The sequence below is a fragment of the Fukomys damarensis genome, unplaced genomic scaffold (genome assembly GCF_012274545.1).
Source record: "Fukomys damarensis isolate Sample0158 unplaced genomic scaffold, DMR_v1.0_HiC HiC_scaffold_15, whole genome shotgun sequence".
Lineage (NCBI taxonomy): Eukaryota > Metazoa > Chordata > Mammalia > Rodentia > Bathyergidae > Fukomys > Fukomys damarensis.
This window is the reverse complement of record NW_022900927.1, coordinates 4,986,980-5,005,860: the sequence shown is the minus strand read 5'-3', so window position 1 is coordinate 5,005,860 and position 18,881 is coordinate 4,986,980. Positions and strand designations below refer to the sequence as shown.

At 47.9% G+C, this 18,881-nt stretch overlaps 1 protein-coding gene across 1 annotated transcript; it reads left to right on the top strand.

The window, feature by feature from the left end:
• Positions 1–36: 36 nt before the first annotated feature.
• On the top strand, positions 37–7,452 carry LOC104861958 (tubulin alpha-1C chain). The gene is made up of 4 exons (XM_010623615.3): positions 37–134; positions 3,395–3,617; positions 3,735–3,883; positions 6,463–7,452. Exons 1-4 carry the CDS (start codon positions 132–134, stop codon positions 7,435–7,437), a joined length of 1,350 nt encoding a protein of 449 aa, XP_010621917.1. The 5' UTR covers positions 37–131; the 3' UTR covers positions 7,438–7,452.
• The last annotated feature ends 11,429 nt before the right edge of the window (positions 7,453–18,881 follow it).

The window sequence follows — 18,881 nt, the reverse complement described above, 5'->3', positions numbered from 1 at the left end:
ATATATAGGTCCCCGCTGGCGAGTCGAGCACACTCCTTCTCCCCCAGGACTCCTTGGCAGTCTGTTAGTGGGAGATTCTCCTTGCCCTTGTCTCGCCCTGTCCGGAGCCGCTTATCTTCCAAGCCCCCATCATGGTGAGTGGAGGGGTCTCGCCGGGTCCCAGGGCGGATTAGTGGGTGCATTGGCAGGGGCGCCGAGACTGCACTTGGGGCTGGCGACGGCTCCTGTGGTTCCCGCGTCTCCCGCCTTCTCGGGTCCTTCTGGCTCGGGGCGGCCAGGCTGGGAAAGGCGACTTTGTCAGACCCATCTCGCTTCGGGCTCGAAAACGCTTCCCGGGCACAGTCCTCGGAAGGAAGGTAAGACCCCCTCCCTGAGATGCCCCGCACCCCCGGCTGGCCTCCGCGCTGGGTAGGGTAGGGAGCCTTCACATGGACCCCCTGGTCTTGGAGAAAGTGAAGTCTCTCCTCGCACTTCCCCAAATGCTCTCACCTTCCCTCTCCCTTAGACGCCGGCCCTGGAGGACTCAGTGCCTCCGGCGACCGTGCGCTCACTTCCTGAAGGCCCGCCACTCCCAGTGACTCGCTGCTGAGTCACCTGTGGCCAGCTCCGAGCGCTGCCAGTTGCACCAGTCCACCTGAGGAGTAGGCGAGCTCCTCCTTAGGAGGAAATAATTAACTGTCACTGTGCCTAATCCGGCATTTCTGGTGTTAATTTAGTGGAATGTTTACCGCTTGAAGCTCTACTTAAACTAGGTTTCAGAATCAAATCCATAAAAGGATATTTTCTTGCAAAACCAGAGAAAACTAGTACTAACATATTCTTAGTTCAGTTTTCAAGAAACAGGAAATTAGAGCCAGGCATGGTGGCATCCTTATCCCAGCACTGATTGGAGAGGCTGAGGCAGGAGGATGGCTGCTAGTTTGAGGCCAGCCTGGGCTACATAAATGAGTTCAAAGACAGCCTTAATTATTTATATAGGGAGACCCTGTCTCAAAAAGGAAGGAAAAAGAAGTCGGGCGCCAGTGCAGTTCATTGATAGAGCACTTTCCTGAGATGCACAAGGCCCTGAATTTGATCCCCAGCACTACAAGAAAGAAGGAAGAAAAGAAAAGAGAGGGACAGACTTCAACATTTTGTATCTTCCCAGAGGTATTAGAAACAACTAAGACAACGTGTATTAAAAACCTAAAAAATCATTTTAAACAAGTATGCGTTTATCCTGTTTCAAAATAGTATCTTTTTGTTAAAGGAATACAGCGAACAGCTGAGGGAGCAATTTTTAGAGGCTGACCACAGTTATCGAAAGCATGTGTGACTATAGCATATTGCTTTGACTTACCAAGCAGGATGGAAAAGATCTGGTCAAGTGATTCAAAAGCAGGGCTATTTAAAGGGCAGGAGAGCAGAGTGGCACACCTGTTTATGGAGAAACACAGGTCCTGTGGGTGGTTTTTAATGAGGCAGTGGCTGGGTATTCAATTAAAATGAGACTGAGACTCACCTGTGCCTTACATCACCCCCCCATACACCCCTTGTGGCCCTAGAGAGAGGAGGATACTTTTTCTGGTGAGTTTTAAGATAGCAGACTGCTGGGTGCAGTGTCTCCAAGTCGCCCTGTTGCCCAGGCTGAACTTGAACTTGTAATCTTCCAGCCTCAGCCTCTCAGAGTGCTGGAATTACAAACATGCACCACCATGGATTTTTTTTTTTAAGACTTTAAAACCAGGTGTGATGGTGCATGTTTGTAATCCCAACACTCAGGACAAGGACACTGAGGCAATGAGTGCTAGGCCAAAAACCAAAGAAAAATGTTGATTTTGGGGGTGTTTTGAGACCGGGTTTTGGTACGTATGTATAAGCTAGAATTAAACTGGTGGTGATCTAGCCACAGCCTCCCAAATGCTGGAATTCCTGGCATGTACCACCATGCCTGGTAAGATTTCTGCTAAGGAAGTGGTTTGTTGGAATGAATGAATCTTCACCGAAATAGTACTGTATTTACTCGGGTCTACCCTGGACCCATCATGAACAGATAGCTGGTTCTCTCCAGTTTCTGTGGCTGTAGAATTTCCAAAGTTCAGGTAAAGCTGATGGCAACAGTAAGGAGTAATAAAGGGTTCTCTAGAACAAACAGCTTCTGTTCTCCTGCAGCTATAGAGCTGGATTAGGAGTCACAGGTGTGTTACTGAGCTTGCTCATGTGGTCAGGACTTGATTGTTTTATGGGGAGCATTATGTGGGAAGGTGGTGATCATAAGACAGAGGTGAGCAATGGGGTTTTTATTTTGGGTTATGAAACTAGGACCTTCAAGAGCAAAGCTGGTGTTCAACTAACTTTCTTCTCTCTCAATTGGTGCTCTCACTACTTGCTATGTTGTCTGAGCTGGGTTTGGACTTGTGGTCCTCCAGCCTCACTCTCAAGCGGCGCCCCCAAAACCTAGCTTGGCTTGGCTTGGTGGCACATGCCTATAAATTCCAGGCTGAGGCATAAAAATGTTCTTCCTAAAGATTAGATTTTTTTTTTTTGGTGGTACCAGGGAACTCAGGACCTTGCACTTGGGAGGCAGGCAGCAGCGCTGAGCTAAATCCCCAACTCCTAAAGATTAGATTCTTTAAAGAAAAATAATTCTTTGACCTGGTGAACAGGCTGCTCTGACCACACTTTTAAAAATACAGCTAACTGCTGCTTATCTAGCATTTTCTCTCCCCATGAGTCACGGCTAGAGTTACTGGTTTAAGCTGGTTTTCAAGGGGAAAGGAAGAAGCTCTTGTCTTGTAAAGAACAGGATTGAAGCCGTACCAGAATGAATTCAGGAATTATAAAATCACACAGCCTGGAAGGAAGAATTTTATATTAAGGAATCAGCAGGCACATGTCCCAGGAGCTGGGGGAAATGGGAATTGTGTTGCTAATAGAACAACCTGTGCCATCCTAATGTAGAAACCTGAGCTTGATCTGGGTTACTAAGGAAGGATCTGGCCTTGCATGGCAGTTCATCAGCCTTACTTAGTCTTCCTAAATATTTTTTTCTAAATTAGGTCTTCAATGAAGGCTCTCCCTCGACCCTATACTGAGGGTCAGACCCAGGAGGCTCTCTGCCAAAGAGCTACATCCTCAGCCTTTTTATTTTTTGAGAAAAACTCACTACTAACTTTCCCAGGCTGGCCTTGAACTTGTGATCCTCCTGCTTCAACTTTAAGAATAGCTGGGATTATGGCTGTGTGCCAACTGCCTAGCTCCAACAAGAGTTTTGCCTATGAAATAGTTCTTGGGCTAGAGTGGCCTCCAGAAGGTGGTTATCTGTCTTTGCAGGATAATTACTCATCTAGGTGTGACATTTCCACATTTCTCATCCGATGCGTCATTCAGACATTTTTCTCTCTTCCTCCCACAGCGTGAGTGCATCTCCATCCACGTTGGCCAGGCTGGTGTCCAGATTGGCAATGCCTGCTGGGAGCTCTACTGCCTGGAACATGGCATCCAGCCCGATGGCCAGATGCCAAGTGACAAGACCATTGGGGGAGGAGATGACTCCTTCAACACCTTCTTCAGCGAGACTGGTGCTGGCAAACACGTGCCCAGGGCAGTGTTTGTAGACCTGGAACCCACAGTCATTGGTGAGTGGACCTCAGACACCACGGGATGTGGGGCATAGGGTGCTGGGACACGAGGTCTGGCCTGAGGGCTGTGTTGAGGCACCGGGCTTGAACAGCAGGTTTCTTTTTCTCTTCCAGATGAAGTGCGCACTGGTACCTACCGCCAGCTCTTCCACCCTGAGCAGCTCATCACAGGCAAGGAAGATGCTGCCAATAACTATGCCCGCGGGCACTACACCATTGGCAAGGAGATCATTGACCTTGTCTTGGACCGAATTCGGAAACTGGTAAGCACAGCACTTTAAACATTTTGAAGTGGGGTTAGAGTTTTCTCTTGCAGTTTTTTGGTTTTTTTTTTTGGTACTAGGGATCAAACTTGGGTCCTTGTGCTTGCCAGGCAGGCACCAGAACCATTGAGCTAAATCCCCGGGCCGCAGTTTTGTTTTTTGAGACAGGCTTTCACTGTAGTTTAGACTGGACTTAAACTCACTGTGTGGCCCACACAGTGATCTTCCTGCCTGAGCCTTCTGAGTGTTGGGGTTACTGGCATGTGCCACCATGTCTGGCCAAACTATGAGAATCATTCCTTCTGATTAACTGGGCCACTATCTACATTAAGTGGCCTTCTAAACCAGATGGTCCTGGGTTATGGAATAATTGAGCAAGAGTACATACCCTTGCTGTTTCTATGTGCTTTACACCACAGCTTGGGGCAGTTGTGCTCATCCTCCAGTGAGGGCAATTTATCTGGTGTCAAGACAAGAACCAAGAAACCTTAGTAATTTCATTGACAGCTGGGCATGGTGGCATATGCTTGCAATCCCAGCCCTTGCGAGGCTGAAGCAGGAGGATCACCACAAGTTTGAGGCCAGCTTGGACTACATAGTTCAAGGCCAGTCTGAACCACATAGTGCGACCCTGTCTCAAGTTTCACTGACATTTAAGACCAGTAAGCCTCCTTGCTTCCTACTGAGACCCACCCTCTTCTTAAGGTCATTTTAGTTAACACTGAGTTAAGTAGCTACTCCTATGTGTAACTAATTGATCAAGCTCATTAATAAAGCTCACAGCTGGGCTGAGCCCAGTGGGAGCACATCTGGCATGTGAAAGGTCCTGGGTTCAGTCCTCAGCCCATCAAAAAGAAAAAAGTTCAGAGCACAATAAGGCAGTGTAACTACAACAGCTAAAAGCCCTTGCCAGAGATTTAGCTCAGTGAACCATGTCTGCCTAAAGTACAAGGTCCTTAGCCGGGTGTGGTGATGCACGCCTGTAATCCCAGCACTTGGGGGGAGGCTGAGGCAGGAGGATCTCTGTGAGTTAGAGACCAGCCTGGGCTACATAGCTAGTAGTTCCAGGTCAGTTGGAATTACATAGTGAAACCCTGTCTCAAAAAACCCCCCAAAAAACAACAAAAAAACCACACAAGGTCCTGAGTTTGATTTCCAGTACCAAAAATCAATTAAAAGCACAGATCCCCCGCCCCCCAACAAAGCCAAAAGTGGAGGATTCGGGAGCTTCCTCAGGATAGAAGCAAGTAGCAGCCATTGAAACTTTGAACTTTTGTTTTGTGTTTTGTTGTTTTGTTTTTTGTTTTTTAGTTTTTTTGAGACAGGGTCTCTATGTAGTTGAGACTGACCTGGAACTCACTGTGTAGCCCAGGCTGGTCTTGAACTCAGTGATCCTCCTGTCTCAGCCTCCCCAGTGCTGGGATTACAGGTGTGCACCACCACGCCTGAAACTTTGAAGTTTTAAGGCAGTCACGAAAAAGCAATGCCTGGGCTCTTTATCAGGGCAGTGAGCTGGCTCTGTGGCAGTAGTTTCAGGCAGCTTCATTCTCATCAGGATGGTTGGTATATGTGGTGTTCAGATCATTTGGATTAAGAGTGTGGCAGTCCCATAACCTGCTCCCTTACACATGTGGGCAGCTTAAAATTAACCAAAGATCAAGTGTGAAGGCCTGGGTAGAGCAGTGTGTCAGGAAAATTGCACTAAGCCCAGCCACAACTGGTCTGTTCTGAAAAGAACGGCCTTGCATTATTCTTGGCTTCGTACTTTCCTCAGATGTTTATCCCAGGCCTCCAGACAAGGTTAATGGTTCCTATCCTGGCAAATCAAGCTTTAGTGGAAAGCACTGACTTGGAAATCAGGGACCTCTGCTCTTGGGGGAAAATATAATCAAAGCCATTTAGGGTTCAGAGGGGATAATCATTGCGTGCCAAAGCAATTTCACTTGTCCTTGGTGTTCCTGTGTCCCCGGGATACTTGAGGGATGTAGTGGTAGGCATGGGGGTTCTGCCCTACACGTGACTCTCTTGTGGTCACTGAATGTGGACTGACCGATAAGTGTGCTGAAGGAGCAGTAGAGAATTCTAAAGGTCAAAATCATCCTTGGACTGCGTAGCAGTTTGTAAGCCAGAATAGCCCAGCTGAGTGGTAGAGAACTCCAGTGATATGAGGTCTTGTGGAATTGTTAGTAAATCACCTTGCCCAAATGTCACACCTAGTGTCCTATAGTGCTTGCTGGGCCCTGTGCTAAATCCTCAATAAGATGAACTGCACAGGGGCAACTTTTTTCACAGTGCACTAGTTATCCTTGTTGTATAGCCAGTGCAAAACTTGAGCTTTGTAAGCTCTACCTGAGAAAATGAAAATTCATTTTAAAATTAGTCTTTTTAGCAGGCCCCCCCTCTTCCAGGAGTTAATGTGGAAAGTTTTTTGACTCATTATAGCACTTAGATGCTCTTACAACTGCTTTCTTAGCAGATGCTATTTAAAAGATTTTAAATCTGTTAATCATAGATTTATTAGAAGTCTGTTGCAGCTTTCACCAGATGTCTCAACACTAAAATTAGCTTTTCCTTTGCAGGCTGACCAGTGCACAGGTCTACAGGGCTTCTTGGTTTTCCACAGCTTTGGTGGGGGAACTGGCTCTGGGTTCACCTCCCTGCTGATGGAGCGTCTCTCTGTCGACTACGGCAAGAAGTCCAAGCTGGAGTTCTCCATTTACCCAGCCCCCCAGGTTTCCACAGCTGTAGTCGAGCCCTACAACTCCATCCTCACCACCCACACCACCCTGGAGCACTCTGATTGTGCCTTCATGGTAGACAACGAGGCCATCTATGACATCTGTCGTAGAAACCTCGATATTGAGCGCCCAACCTACACTAACCTGAACCGCCTTATTAGCCAGATTGTGTCTTCCATCACTGCTTCCCTCAGATTTGATGGAGCCCTGAATGTGGATCTGACAGAATTCCAGACCAACCTGGTGCCCTATCCCCGCATCCACTTCCCTCTGGCCACATATGCCCCTGTCATCTCTGCTGAGAAAGCCTACCATGAACAGCTTTCTGTAGCAGAGATCACCAATGCCTGCTTTGAGCCAGCCAACCAGATGGTGAAATGTGACCCTCGCCATGGTAAATACATGGCTTGCTGCCTGTTGTACCGTGGTGACGTGGTCCCCAAAGATGTCAATGCTGCCATCGCCACCATCAAGACCAAGCGTACCATCCAGTTTGTGGACTGGTGTCCCACTGGCTTCAAGGTCGGCATTAATTACCAGCCTCCCACTGTGGTGCCTGGTGGAGACCTGGCCAAGGTGCAGCGGGCTGTGTGCATGCTGAGCAACACCACAGCCATTGCTGAGGCCTGGGCTCGCCTGGACCACAAGTTTGATCTGATGTATGCCAAGCGTGCCTTTGTTCACTGGTACGTGGGTGAAGGGATGGAGGAAGGGGAGTTTTCTGAGGCCCGGGAGGACATGGCTGCCCTAGAGAAGGATTACGAGGAGGTTGGAGCAGATAGTGCTGAGGGAGAGGATGAGGGTGAAGAGTATTAATCTGTTTGCTGCACTTTTACACTCCACTGTCTCATCCTACACATTTTTTATGTTCTGTGGAAAAAGCCCTCCACTGTCAATAAAAATGTTTGCATTTTAAATTTCAACCTGGCTTCTGAGTGATGGTAGATACTTGACCCACAAAGACCAATTGAGATGGTATATGAGCCACCTGATATTTCTTTCACTAGGGATTAAACCTGGGGCCTTTGCACAGAACTACATCCCCAACCTTTAAAAAAATTTTTTTGGCTTGTCATGGTGGTGTGTGCCTGTAATCCCAGCACAGGAGGCCAAGGCAGGATCACAAGTGTGAGGCCAGTCTGGACTACATAGTAAGACCCTGTCTCAAAAGAACAAAGTTGTAAAATTTTGAGACAAGGTCTTGCTAAGTCATTATTGGAGACAACCCAGAAGGCACCAGGCTGTGCCCTGAGCCTTTTTTTTGGAGGGGGGGTGCTGATCTTTAAAATTGGGACCTTGAGCTTGAAGGGCAGGCATGGTGCTCCTGAGCTAAATCGTTAGCCCCACCTCATTCTTTTTTTGTGATGCAAGGGATCAAAGTCCAACCTTTCATTTGTGAGGCAGGCGCTGTGCCAGTGGGCTAAATCCCCAGCACCTGCCTCTTTTTTTTTTTTTTTTTTTGAGACGGACTCACTATGTAGTTCAAACTAGCCGATAACTCACTATGTAGCGCAGACTGACCTCAAAGGGCTATCCTCCTGCTTCAGCCTCCAGTGGTGGGATTTACAAGTATGCACCATCATACTTGGCAGCACCTTTTTTTTTTTCCCCAAAAAATACACTTAACCATACTTGGCTAATAATAGAGCAAATAGGTAAATAATTACACTATAGCACGTTCAAACTAAAAACAGTTGGTCCAAGGAAGGCAGAGGAACTTCTTTAAGAATTAGAACTGAAGGGCTCCATAATCATCTAGTGTCCACTCAATGTTGTATGTGTGGTTAGGGGTGTACATGAGAACTCCAGGGTGCGGAGGCTTTAGCTCAGTGGTTCTGCCGCCTACCTAGCAAGCACAAGGTCCTGAGTTTGATCCCCAGTACCAAAAACAAAAAACAGATTCTCTGTTTAAGGTCTCAACTGTGGCCACAGTATAATACTTTTGCCGAGTTACTCTGCACTAAGCAGTCATGTGCAAAGCAATCGTGCAATCGTTCAATCCTTAGAGCCACTGGATACTCCTGCCCCACTTTCAGCCATTACACAATCAGTTACACAAGGGGTGCACTTGGCATACAGTCCATCATCAATTGTGCTAAGTCCATTTGGCTTTGATGGAAAAATTGAAAGTTGGTACCGACCAGGGTATAAGGTGAGCCCACCTGTGTATTGGAAGGATGTTGGGGGTCTCTTCTTTAGAGCACTGGGATCTTTTTTAGATTTTTGTCTTTTTTTTTTTTTCCAGGCAGGGACTCCCCTGTAGTTTAGGCTGGCTTTGAACTGTCCTGCCTCTGCCTCCTGAGTTCTGGGATTGCAGGTGGACATCACTATAACTGGCCACCTAATGATTCCTCAACATTTCAAGTGTGCTATCCTCTGCTTCCTGGTTTGTTTAGAACTGATGAGTGGTGACATTTAGTGGCTCAGACACATTGAGTCAGTACTTAAACTAAAATATAGATGAGAATGACCTGTTGGTATTTAAGTACAGATTCTGATTCTCTAGGCCCGGGGTGGGCTTCTAACACATTTTATTAGTTATGTGAGAAGGGCTTGTTAATGTTGCTTATCCCACACGTAGGGAATGTCAAATACTGCACTGAAGGAGTTACTGCTCAGAGAAAACAGCTTGGCTGACAGAAAACAAGTCACAGCTGGATATGGTACTGGTTGCTTGACCCAATATATGTTATGAAGTAAGGAACACTGAATGTGTGGGTAGGAGAGACTGGAGAGCAGAGTTCCCTAATTTGAACCTACAGCGAAGCTCCTGTGGGAAGCAGTGTGAGTCTAGAGTGCAGAGAGCTTGGTGAGAGCAGGGGCAGAGGACAGTGAGGGAGGGAGGTGTTGCTGCCTGCTGCCTAGGTGAGAACGCCCAACAGTGCAGGGACGCGTTCACCTGCTCAATGACTTAACCGTGTTACCATTTCTCTCACTGGTGTTTTTTGCACCCCTTACCACCAAAAATTTTTTTTTTTTTTTTTGTTACCAGGGATCGAACTCAGGGCCTTGTGCAAGGCAGGCAGCGAAACCACTGAGCTAAATCGCCAGCTTTGTTTTTTGTTTTTTTTTGGTTTTTGTACCGGTGATTGAACTCGGGTCCTTGCACTTGCAAGGCAGGCCACCGAACCGCTGAGCTAAATCCCCAGCCAAAAACATTTTTTTAATTGTTCCACAAAAAATTGTCCCTATGAGCATAGCGTGGCAAACTTTTACAGCCTGAGATCGATTGTGTGCTCAGGACATTTTCCATAGGATTCCTGTGAGAACATCTGGCTTTTATGCTCCCTGCTGAGCCCCATCCCTAAGCATGTTAACCTCTTGATACTTATCAGTTGGGTGGGGCTGGGATGAGAACCTTGGAGAGGGGCCCAGCCCACCAGAGAGGCTCCTGGAGTCCCCACCTCCCAGGTCTGTTTGCTATTGCACAAGCTTTATCCAGCACATGAGAAGGAACAGCAAGTCCTGCAGCTGAGTGTCACATCTCACATGTCAAAGTGTGAGTGTGTGTGTGTGGGTGGGCGGGCGCGCATGCATGCTTTTTTTGAGACTGTGTCTATGTAGTTCAGGCTGGCCTCACACAATGATCCTCCTGCCTCAGCCTCCCCAGTGATGGGGTTGCAGACATGCGCCAGCACGCTTGACGGAGGGCCATTTCTCTAGGCCAATGTTTCCTGAGTAGGGTGCTCTGAGAATGGGACTGGGGCTGCCCACATGTCATCGTTTCAAAATGACCCAGACAGCCTGAAGCCCCTGTCCATGAGCAGCCCCCTCCGAATTCCTCAGTAAACCTTACTGACAAGAATTATTGTATAAATGTGCCAAGATGTGGAGAGAGTTGGAAAGCTTTCAGCAGCCACAATGGTGTGGGGTGAGAGAAGGTGAGAGAAAAGTTTAGCTGAGAAAAATATACTCCCGTAGAGCAAAGCCTGGGGAATTGGAAGAGCAAAGTGCCAGTGGTTGGGCAGGGATCCGTGCTCATAAAGATGGTTTCCCTCCTGTGTGGGCGGGAGAGTGAATAGAAGTCAGCCTGCAGCAAGAGCAAATACACCCCAAGGTCTAGGTCACCACTTTGTGGCTGACAATCTGATCTGCCCTTGAGCACAAAGGGAAAATCTGGACTCTAACTGTGGAGGAGGCTGATGGGGCACAAATGGACACAGCCTGAGAAGGTGCTGGTTCTTGGGGTTGGCTGTGGGCCCAGATTCTGGCTGCTCAGAGAGGGCTTAGATTGGCTCAGAGGCTGCCGGCCATGGAGGGGATCTGGGCTCAGGCAGGGCTGTTTGGAGCTGGCGTGGGGGGCAGGACACAGCCTGCCTGCTTGGCAAATGACTGTGCACCCATGGGGATCGGTCAGGACAGGGGTCACCAAGTGGGTTGGAAAATTTAAAAAGAACCTAAACCTCCAGGTTGGAGCGAGCACAAACTTCTGCAGGTTGTGTGGCAGCCCTGAGTGTGGCTAATGGAGGAAGGGATGCATTCATGGCCCTGTGAGGGATGTTGTTAGGCCCTTACCAGAGCAAGCAGTGAAAATGAAATGTGACCCCAGACACTGACTCCACGGTGACCTCTGCACCCCCAGGGAGGGTCATCTGGTGTTCTTGGAAGCCTCACCAGGCCGGGGGCAAGAGGCCTACAGAGGCCTGCTCCCCCAGAGCACTGGAGCGGGCCCAAGCCACAGGTAGGGAGAATGGCAACCTCCTGCCCCAGGTGAGCGCACGATCCAGAGGGGCAATACCAGTGTGGCCCACTTCATCTCGGCCCATGTGTCACTGCTGGTGAGTATCTGCCTGGCCTCCCTGAATCTCAGCAAATCAATGTTCAGGTTCTGGGAAGGTAGTGTCCTAGCAGGACAGCTGCTGCCACCTGCCCAGACTCCTGCTGACCAGAAAGCAGCCGATGCCCAGGCAGGACAGCTCCCACCTGGAACACAGCCTCCCCACCCAGGCACTGGGGCAGGACAGCCACTGCCTGCCTGTGAGCCCAGACCACAAAGTGATGCTGGGGAGATGACCCAGGCAGATGACTCCTGGGTGGTTGTCTGGGAGACATGGCAGCTAAAGCTGAAATGAAGACAGACTGTGTGTGTGTGTGTGTGTGTGTGAAGTGGCCCTCAGCCCCGAGAGATGGTTCCTATTGCTCACTGCCCCGTTTGTTCAAGAGCCTGGTTTTTCTGGGACAATGGTTCTTCCCTCTAACACTCCTTAAGTCTGCAACAGGAAAGCAATACTGAGAATCAATGAACCTTATTAAACTGCACATGTCTGTTTTAGTAATAATACAGAACAAATTTTTTGTTGTTGCAGTGCTGGAGATCGAACCATTGAACCCAGGACCTTTGCACTGAACTGCACCCCTGACACTTTTTATTTTGAGGTAGGGGCTCTCTAAATTGCAAACTAAGCTCAAACTTGTGATCCTCCTGCCTCAGCCTCCCAGAATGCAGGGACTGCAGCTATGTGCCACTAGTCCGGTTTCAGAAAATACTTTTTAAACATTTGTCTCAATACAGAAGAATTCTATCTCTTCTTTCTTTCTCTCTCTCTTTTTCAGTGCTGAAGATTGAATCCTGGGCCTTACACATGCTAGGCAAGCACTCTACCACTGAATCACGCTCCCAGTGCTGAAAATTTTTATTAAATTAGGGTTTACAGAATAAAAATTTTCCTAATTATACATATCTTTTGTCTACACTCACAAATCAGTTTAATTATGAAAGAGGAGTGTGTATCAATACAATCTGTCGAGACCAGCCTGGGCTACATAGTAAGTTCCAGGTCAGTCTCAACTACATAGTGAGACCCTGTCTCAAAAAGCAAAAACAAAAAAAACAAACAAAAAAAAGAGCTGGGCGTGGTGGCGCATGCCTGTAATCTCAGCACTTGGGAGGCTGAGGCAGAAGGATTGCTGTGAGTTCGAGACCAGCCTGGGCTACATAGTAAGTTCCAGGTCAGTCTCAACTATATAGTGAGACCCTGTCTCAAAAAGCAAAAACAAAAAAAACACAATACAATCTAATGACACCACATTTTACCCTCTGTACTCCTCTGTGCTTATTAAATATCTCACTGGGCTCACAGATGTCTAGCCCAGCAATAAACTAATATAGAAATATCCCTGGTAAAGTAATCCAATTTACCATTATAGCAATCATTTCCAGTCTTGACGTTTCATTCCTTCCTTTTTAAAATTTCGTTTTCTTTTGTTTTTGTTTTTTATGTTTGAGACAGGGTCTCACTGCAGTTCAGGCTGGCCATGAATTCACTATGTAGCCCAAGCTGGCCTCAAACTCACAGAGATCCTCCCGCCTTAGCCTCCTGACTGTGGGGATTACAGGTGTGCGCCACCATGCCCAGCACATTCATAATTTTTGGAGCACATATTTGGTGAAGTCACTGTGTTGCCCCCCCCCGGAGGGGGGTTGTAGAGGCAACCACACATGCACAATCTTTTTTTTTTTTTTGTGGTACCGGGGATAGAACTCAGGTCCTTGCTCTTGCGAGGCAGGCCACTGAACTGCTGAGCTAAATCCCCGGCCCACACATGCACAATCTTAATCTAAGGCAGTATAGGTACATGTCATAGAAAAGACTCAGCTGCGGCAACCTTTGTTCATTTCTACCTCAGTGTGAATCTTCATCCAAAGGTTACATAATCTAATCAAGGTGATTCCATTCTTCTCACCAGGGATTGGCTAAGGGCCTAGCAAGTGATGTAATTATGGAAATGAGAGGTGAGGTAATGTCTCCTCGCTCAGGGATACAAAGAAGACATTCTTGGAAATTTTCCTTGTTTTTGAAAAGGAATGCAGGGAAACAATGTCTCTCTCCCAACGTTGTGTGGCCGTTGTGTGAACGTGTGATGCTTGTGCAAGATACCCGAAGGTGCTATAGCCGTCTTGTGACCACGAAGGGACAAACATGAGGATAAAAGCTATCACCTTGAGAATAACCAAGAAGAGGGATGAAGAGAAACTGGGCACGTGGTAGTGTTGAGCCCTTGGGTTAAGTGGCCCTGATTAGCACTTTGTGTTATAGGACAGTGGGCTGTATCATTTCAAAGCTCTAAAAGGTTTGCCATCACTGCTTTTTATTTTGTTTTGAGACAGGGTCTCACTATGTAGTCTGGGCTGGCCTTGAACGCGCTATGTAGCCCAAGCTGGCCTAATCCTCTTGCCTCAGCCTCCTGAGTGCTGTGATTATAGGCGTGCATCACCATGCCCGGCCTCACCATCACTGTTACAAGAAATCAGGATATTTTGAGTTGGCTTTCCTATTGTTTCTTGCCGAAAGCATTCTAACAAATATGAAAACCTTGTGCTATCACTTATAGAGATTTTTATGAGATAACAGTAAAGATATTGAGGCTTTTATTGATCTACTTATTGACTGAAGAGACCAGGTCTCATTTTATTGCTGGTCTCGAGCTCCTGGGCCAAAGCAATCCTCCAATCTCAGCCTCCCATTAGCTGGGACTACAGCTATGTGCCACCACCTGGCTAAAGGCCCTTTCAAAGATAAAGATTCCATTCCTCATTATTTGGCTGCCTTCTACCTACAGTTCTGGTCAGCCAAACTGATCGGCTTTTTCCCTCCACTCTTGCCAGGAGTCCTGGCAGAATTCAAGGTAGAAATCAGAAGAACACCAAGAACATGGGCAAGCCCCTCAAAGTGTGCCACCTTCTTCCTGCCACCAGGCAACCGTGCTTTAGGCTGTGGTCTATCTGCAGAGAGGCACAGAAGAACAAGGAGGTCTGCCTTGAAGGAACTGCCTTCCCCAGGAAGCCCAACAGAGTGAGTCTGGCCCCAGGGCTGTCCCAAGTCTTCCAGAGTAAACTTCGCGATTTCAGATTAAGAATCAGTGTAGCCCGGTGTGGTGGCTCATGCTTGTAATCCCAGCACTCGGGAGGCTGAGGCAGGAGGATCACTGTGAGTTCGAGACCAGCCTGGGCTACATAGTGAGTTCCAGGGCAGTCTCAACTACATAGTGAGACCCTGTCTCAAAGAAAACAAAAACAAAAACAAAAACAAAAAACAAAAGAATCAATGTAGCAGGGCGATGCAGGGGACACTGAAATCTGCAGGGTAGGGACAGAGGTCCTTCAACTGGCTATCCCTTCATGTGGGGCCTTGGGCACCAACTCTCCTTTTCTGGCCCATTTGGTTTCCCCTTTCTTCTACCCCAGGCTTCCTCTGTACCTCCTTTCTTGTGTCCTCCCTTCCTCTTCCTCCCTTTCCATTTCTCTCTTCCTTTTCTCTCCAGGTCACCTCTCCCTTTTCCCATCTCCGCCCTCTTTCACACACAGCCCCGTAGGACACCTAGAGAGTGGGAGAACATACGCTGACCATCAGGCCACGCTGCCTGGCAATCCCCAGCCTCTGGACCCTCAGCCCGGCCCCGGCTGTCAGTGGAGACCTCCTCCGCAGCAGAGAACATGCCGAGCAGTCTGTAGGGCTTCAGACCCTCGAATGTGTCAGTTCAGCTGTTCCTCCACCTTCACCTGCAAGAGGAAGGGTGAGATGGGTGGCAGGGGTTAGGAATGCAGAGGAGCCTTAGGCAACAGCCTGCTGGGCACCAGCCCCTGGCCTGTCTCATCTTGGGCATGGGCCCCGCTGTGGGAGGGCTGGCCGGAGCCAGTCCCCACAGTGCACAGAATCCTCACCAGGAAAGGGCTGGGGAGTGCGGCGCCTGGGTGAGCCAGCTTCCCACCCACTCTAAGCTGGACTTGCAGGCAGGGGAGTCCTACAAGTTGCGTGGGACAAGGGAAGAAGACTGCCTAGGGGGCCGTGTATCTTCCTCACCTTACCTCAGACAATCCCAGCAAGTCACAGAAAGTGACAGTGGTGGATGGGGGGCCACCCTCCTAGAGTATCCAACTGTGGTCTGGCTTAGCACACAGGAGCCTCTGGGTTCAATCCCAGCACCAACATAATATATACATACGCAGTATGTACGTTTCAGCGGCAAATCAGATCACGCATGTTTCCAGTCCAGCGCTGCCCTAGACACCCCCGCTTCTCCCGCTGCCCCTCTCTGTCAGAGGACTGCCCAGTCCCACCCCAAGGACCTCAGGGCCTCTCCTTGTGTGGGAAGAAGTCAGAGCTGGGGACAGAGGCAGTGGTCTGAGACCCTTGCTACCTCTAGTAAATGCTTCTTTTATCACCCGAGTCCTCTGCTCAAGAATCTATATACCTGGAAAGGATGTCAGAGATCATTATTTTACCTCTGAGGAAAGCAAAGTCTCAGTGACTGGCCTAGACCCGCAACTAGATTTCTGGGCTTGCGTTCTGCGGCTCTCTCCTTACACCATGAGCCGTCTCAGGTGGGAGCTGCTCTCTGCCTGGTGTGGCTACTATGCTAATACTCACTCTCCTGGCTTCCCCTCTTCTAAGAGCGGAGGCCAGGAGGAGAAGCAGGATTCTGTACTGTGTTGGGGGTGGAACTCAAGGTCTCACCCCTGCTAGGCAAATGCATTCCTGTCCCACCCTCCTCTGTTCTGGCAATCTGGTGCTTGGTTTAACTGCTTCTTGGGCCACTGTTTTGCCCCACAAGGACATGAAAGATGGAGAATGGCAGCCAGGAGTAGGCAAGCTGGCAGCCTTAGGAGCCCAACGCCTCATTCCATCCTCAGTGCTTGAGCTGGGTGTGAGCATACAAGCCCAACCCCTGAATGCTCCATACCCCTGAAACGCCCAAGCCTCTTTCTTTCCCTCCTCTTTCTGTCTGTCTGTCTTGTCTTTTTTCTTTTCTTTCTTTTTCTTTGGTGCCGGGGATCGAACTTGGGACCTTGCACTTGCAAGACAGGCAGCAGAATCACTGAGCTAAATCCCCGACCTCTCCAGAGTCTTTTTTGTTATTGTTACCAGGGATCAAGCTCGGGTCCTTGAACATGTATGGCAGGCAGTGGCACCACCCAGACTCTTTATGTGGAAAAAAAATATGGTCTTTACAGACATGAACAGTTAAAGACCTTGAAATAAGATCAACCTGGGTTAACTGGGCTTTGTTTATTTTGGTGCTGGGGATCAAACTCAGGACTTTGTGCTTGCAGGCAGCAGAACCACCGAGCTAAGCCCCCAGTCCGTTTGGGTGGGCGCTAAATACTATAATTAATGTCTTTATAAAAGGAAGCCAGGCGCGGTAGCACATAGCGATAATTCCAGCAGCTGGGAGGCTAAAACGGAACCACCTGGAGTTCAAGGTCAGCCTGAACTACATAGGGAGAATCTGTCTCAAAAAAACAAAACAAAACAAAACAAAACACTGGGAAGGGAAGAGGAGGGAAGGGGCAGGGCGAAAAGGAGAGGGGAGGGGAGGGGAGGGGAGGATCAAATTACTACAGAGGCAGAGAATGGATGTCCCATGCCAAGGAAGCTAGAGCCCAGAAGTTGGAAGAGGAGAGGACAGAGCTTTCTCCAGAGCTTTCAGGAGCACAGCCCTGCAGACCACACTTTGATTTTGAACTTCTGAATTCTAGAACCATGAGAGAATAAATGTGGCTATTTTAAGCCACCAAATTTTGGTAATTTGTTATGATAAGCCCAGGAAGGAAGGGGTGTGTGTGTGTGTGTGTGTGTGTGTGTGCATGCATGTGGGGGGTGCTAGGAACTGAGTCAGGGTCTTGGATGTGCTAAACATGTACTCTACCACTGAGCTGTACCTCTAGCCCATATACCCACATTTAAAAAATTTGACATTCACCTTTTAAGAAACCTAGAAATAGTTATCTTCTAGAATGTCCCAATTCTAAAATTGTCTTCAGATTGACCTTTAAAGCCATAAATCAAATCAAGTGATTTCTCTGCTTAAAACTCTCCAGTGGGTTTTCATTGCATCCCAAAGTGTCACAACCCGGTGCAGTGACACATGCCTGTAGTCAAGCCGACTCAGGAGGCCTAGGCAGGAGGATTGCTTGAGCCAGGATTTGAGTCCAGCCATGGCAACATAAATCTGTATATCTTGAAGGAGGTGGGAGGAGGAAGAAGCAATTCTACTGTGACTTACAAAGCCCTACAAACTTAACCACACCTTTCTGCTCTCCCCTATCACCTGCTCTCCCTCACTTATGTTTCCCTAATCCCTAAACATGCCAAGCTCATCACAACCACATCCCTCTTCTAGCTCCTCCCTCTGCCCAGGTGAAAACCAGGTACAATTCATGACTTTGGAATTCTACACAAGGAGGAAATAGCTATGAAAAATGTTACTGGAATGACTGGGCTTTGAAGATAGATCGTGCATTAAGCAATATTAGTATGTTGATCTTAAATGGACCAACAGTACTGAAATTATATGGGAAAATGCTGTGGTTTTTAGAAGATGTTTGCTGAAGTATTTAAGGGGAAAATCTCATGCTGTCTGACACTTTCAAAGGGAATTGATACAAAATAGTGATGATTGGTAAGTCTGAGAGAAAGGATATTGGTATTCACGTCAGTATTCTTTCAACTTTTCTCTGAGTTTGAAATTTTTCAAAATAAAGTCGGGTAACAGATGAACTGGTTTGGTGTTTTTTTTTTTTTTTTTTTTTTTGTACCTGGGATTGAACTTGGGACCTTGCGCTTGCAAGGCAGGCAACCACAGAGCTAAATCCCTGGCCCTAATAGTTGGCTGTTTTAATGGTGGTGCACACCTATAATTCCAGCACTTGGGAGGCTGAGGAAGGAAGACTGCCATAAGTTTGAGGCCAGCCCAGGCTAAATAGTGAGTTCAAGACCAGCCTAAATTAAACAGCAAGACTTTGTCTAAAACACAAAGACAATTAAAAAAAAAATATATATATATATATATAAAACCCAGTAATATTCAAATTTTCATAGGCATCACAAAGTACTCAGTGTTTGTTAAAATGCAGGCTCTAGGGATTCCAAAGATCTGGGGGGAGTGATGGGACCTGGTAATTCTGAGGCAGGACTCAAGCCACACTGGAGCAGGGGCACTTGGCACTCTGCCAGGCCATGTGACTTGATGACCACGTCCTCTCCTGCTCTCAGCCGAGGAGGAGCTCTTTGGAAAGGTCAGGCAGGCGGGAGAGAGGTGGTTTCATACTGAGGACAGAACTAGGAGCTGTGGGCATAGCAGAGGATTGGGGAAAGAGTTAAAATAGCTTTTGCCCTCCTGCCCTGGCTTTTTGTTTGGGAAGGGTGCAGAAGAGGCTCTCAAAGTCCAGGGGAAGAATGGAATCAAGACTCAGAACTTCTAATTTCAGGGTCTCTGATTCTATTGTTTAACTTCTTAGATTTTCATGTGTAAAAAGGAGA

Excerpts from the sequence above, each read along its gene's own strand:
- LOC104861958 (XM_010623615.3), top strand. Across the intron at positions 3,618-3,734 it reads CCTGGAACCCACAGTCATTG|ATGAAGTGCGCACTGGTACC; the intron begins GTGAGTGGACCT and ends TTTCTCTTCCAG. Across the intron at positions 3,884-6,462 it reads TGGACCGAATTCGGAAACTG|GCTGACCAGTGCACAGGTCT; the intron begins GTAAGCACAGCA and ends TTTCCTTTGCAG.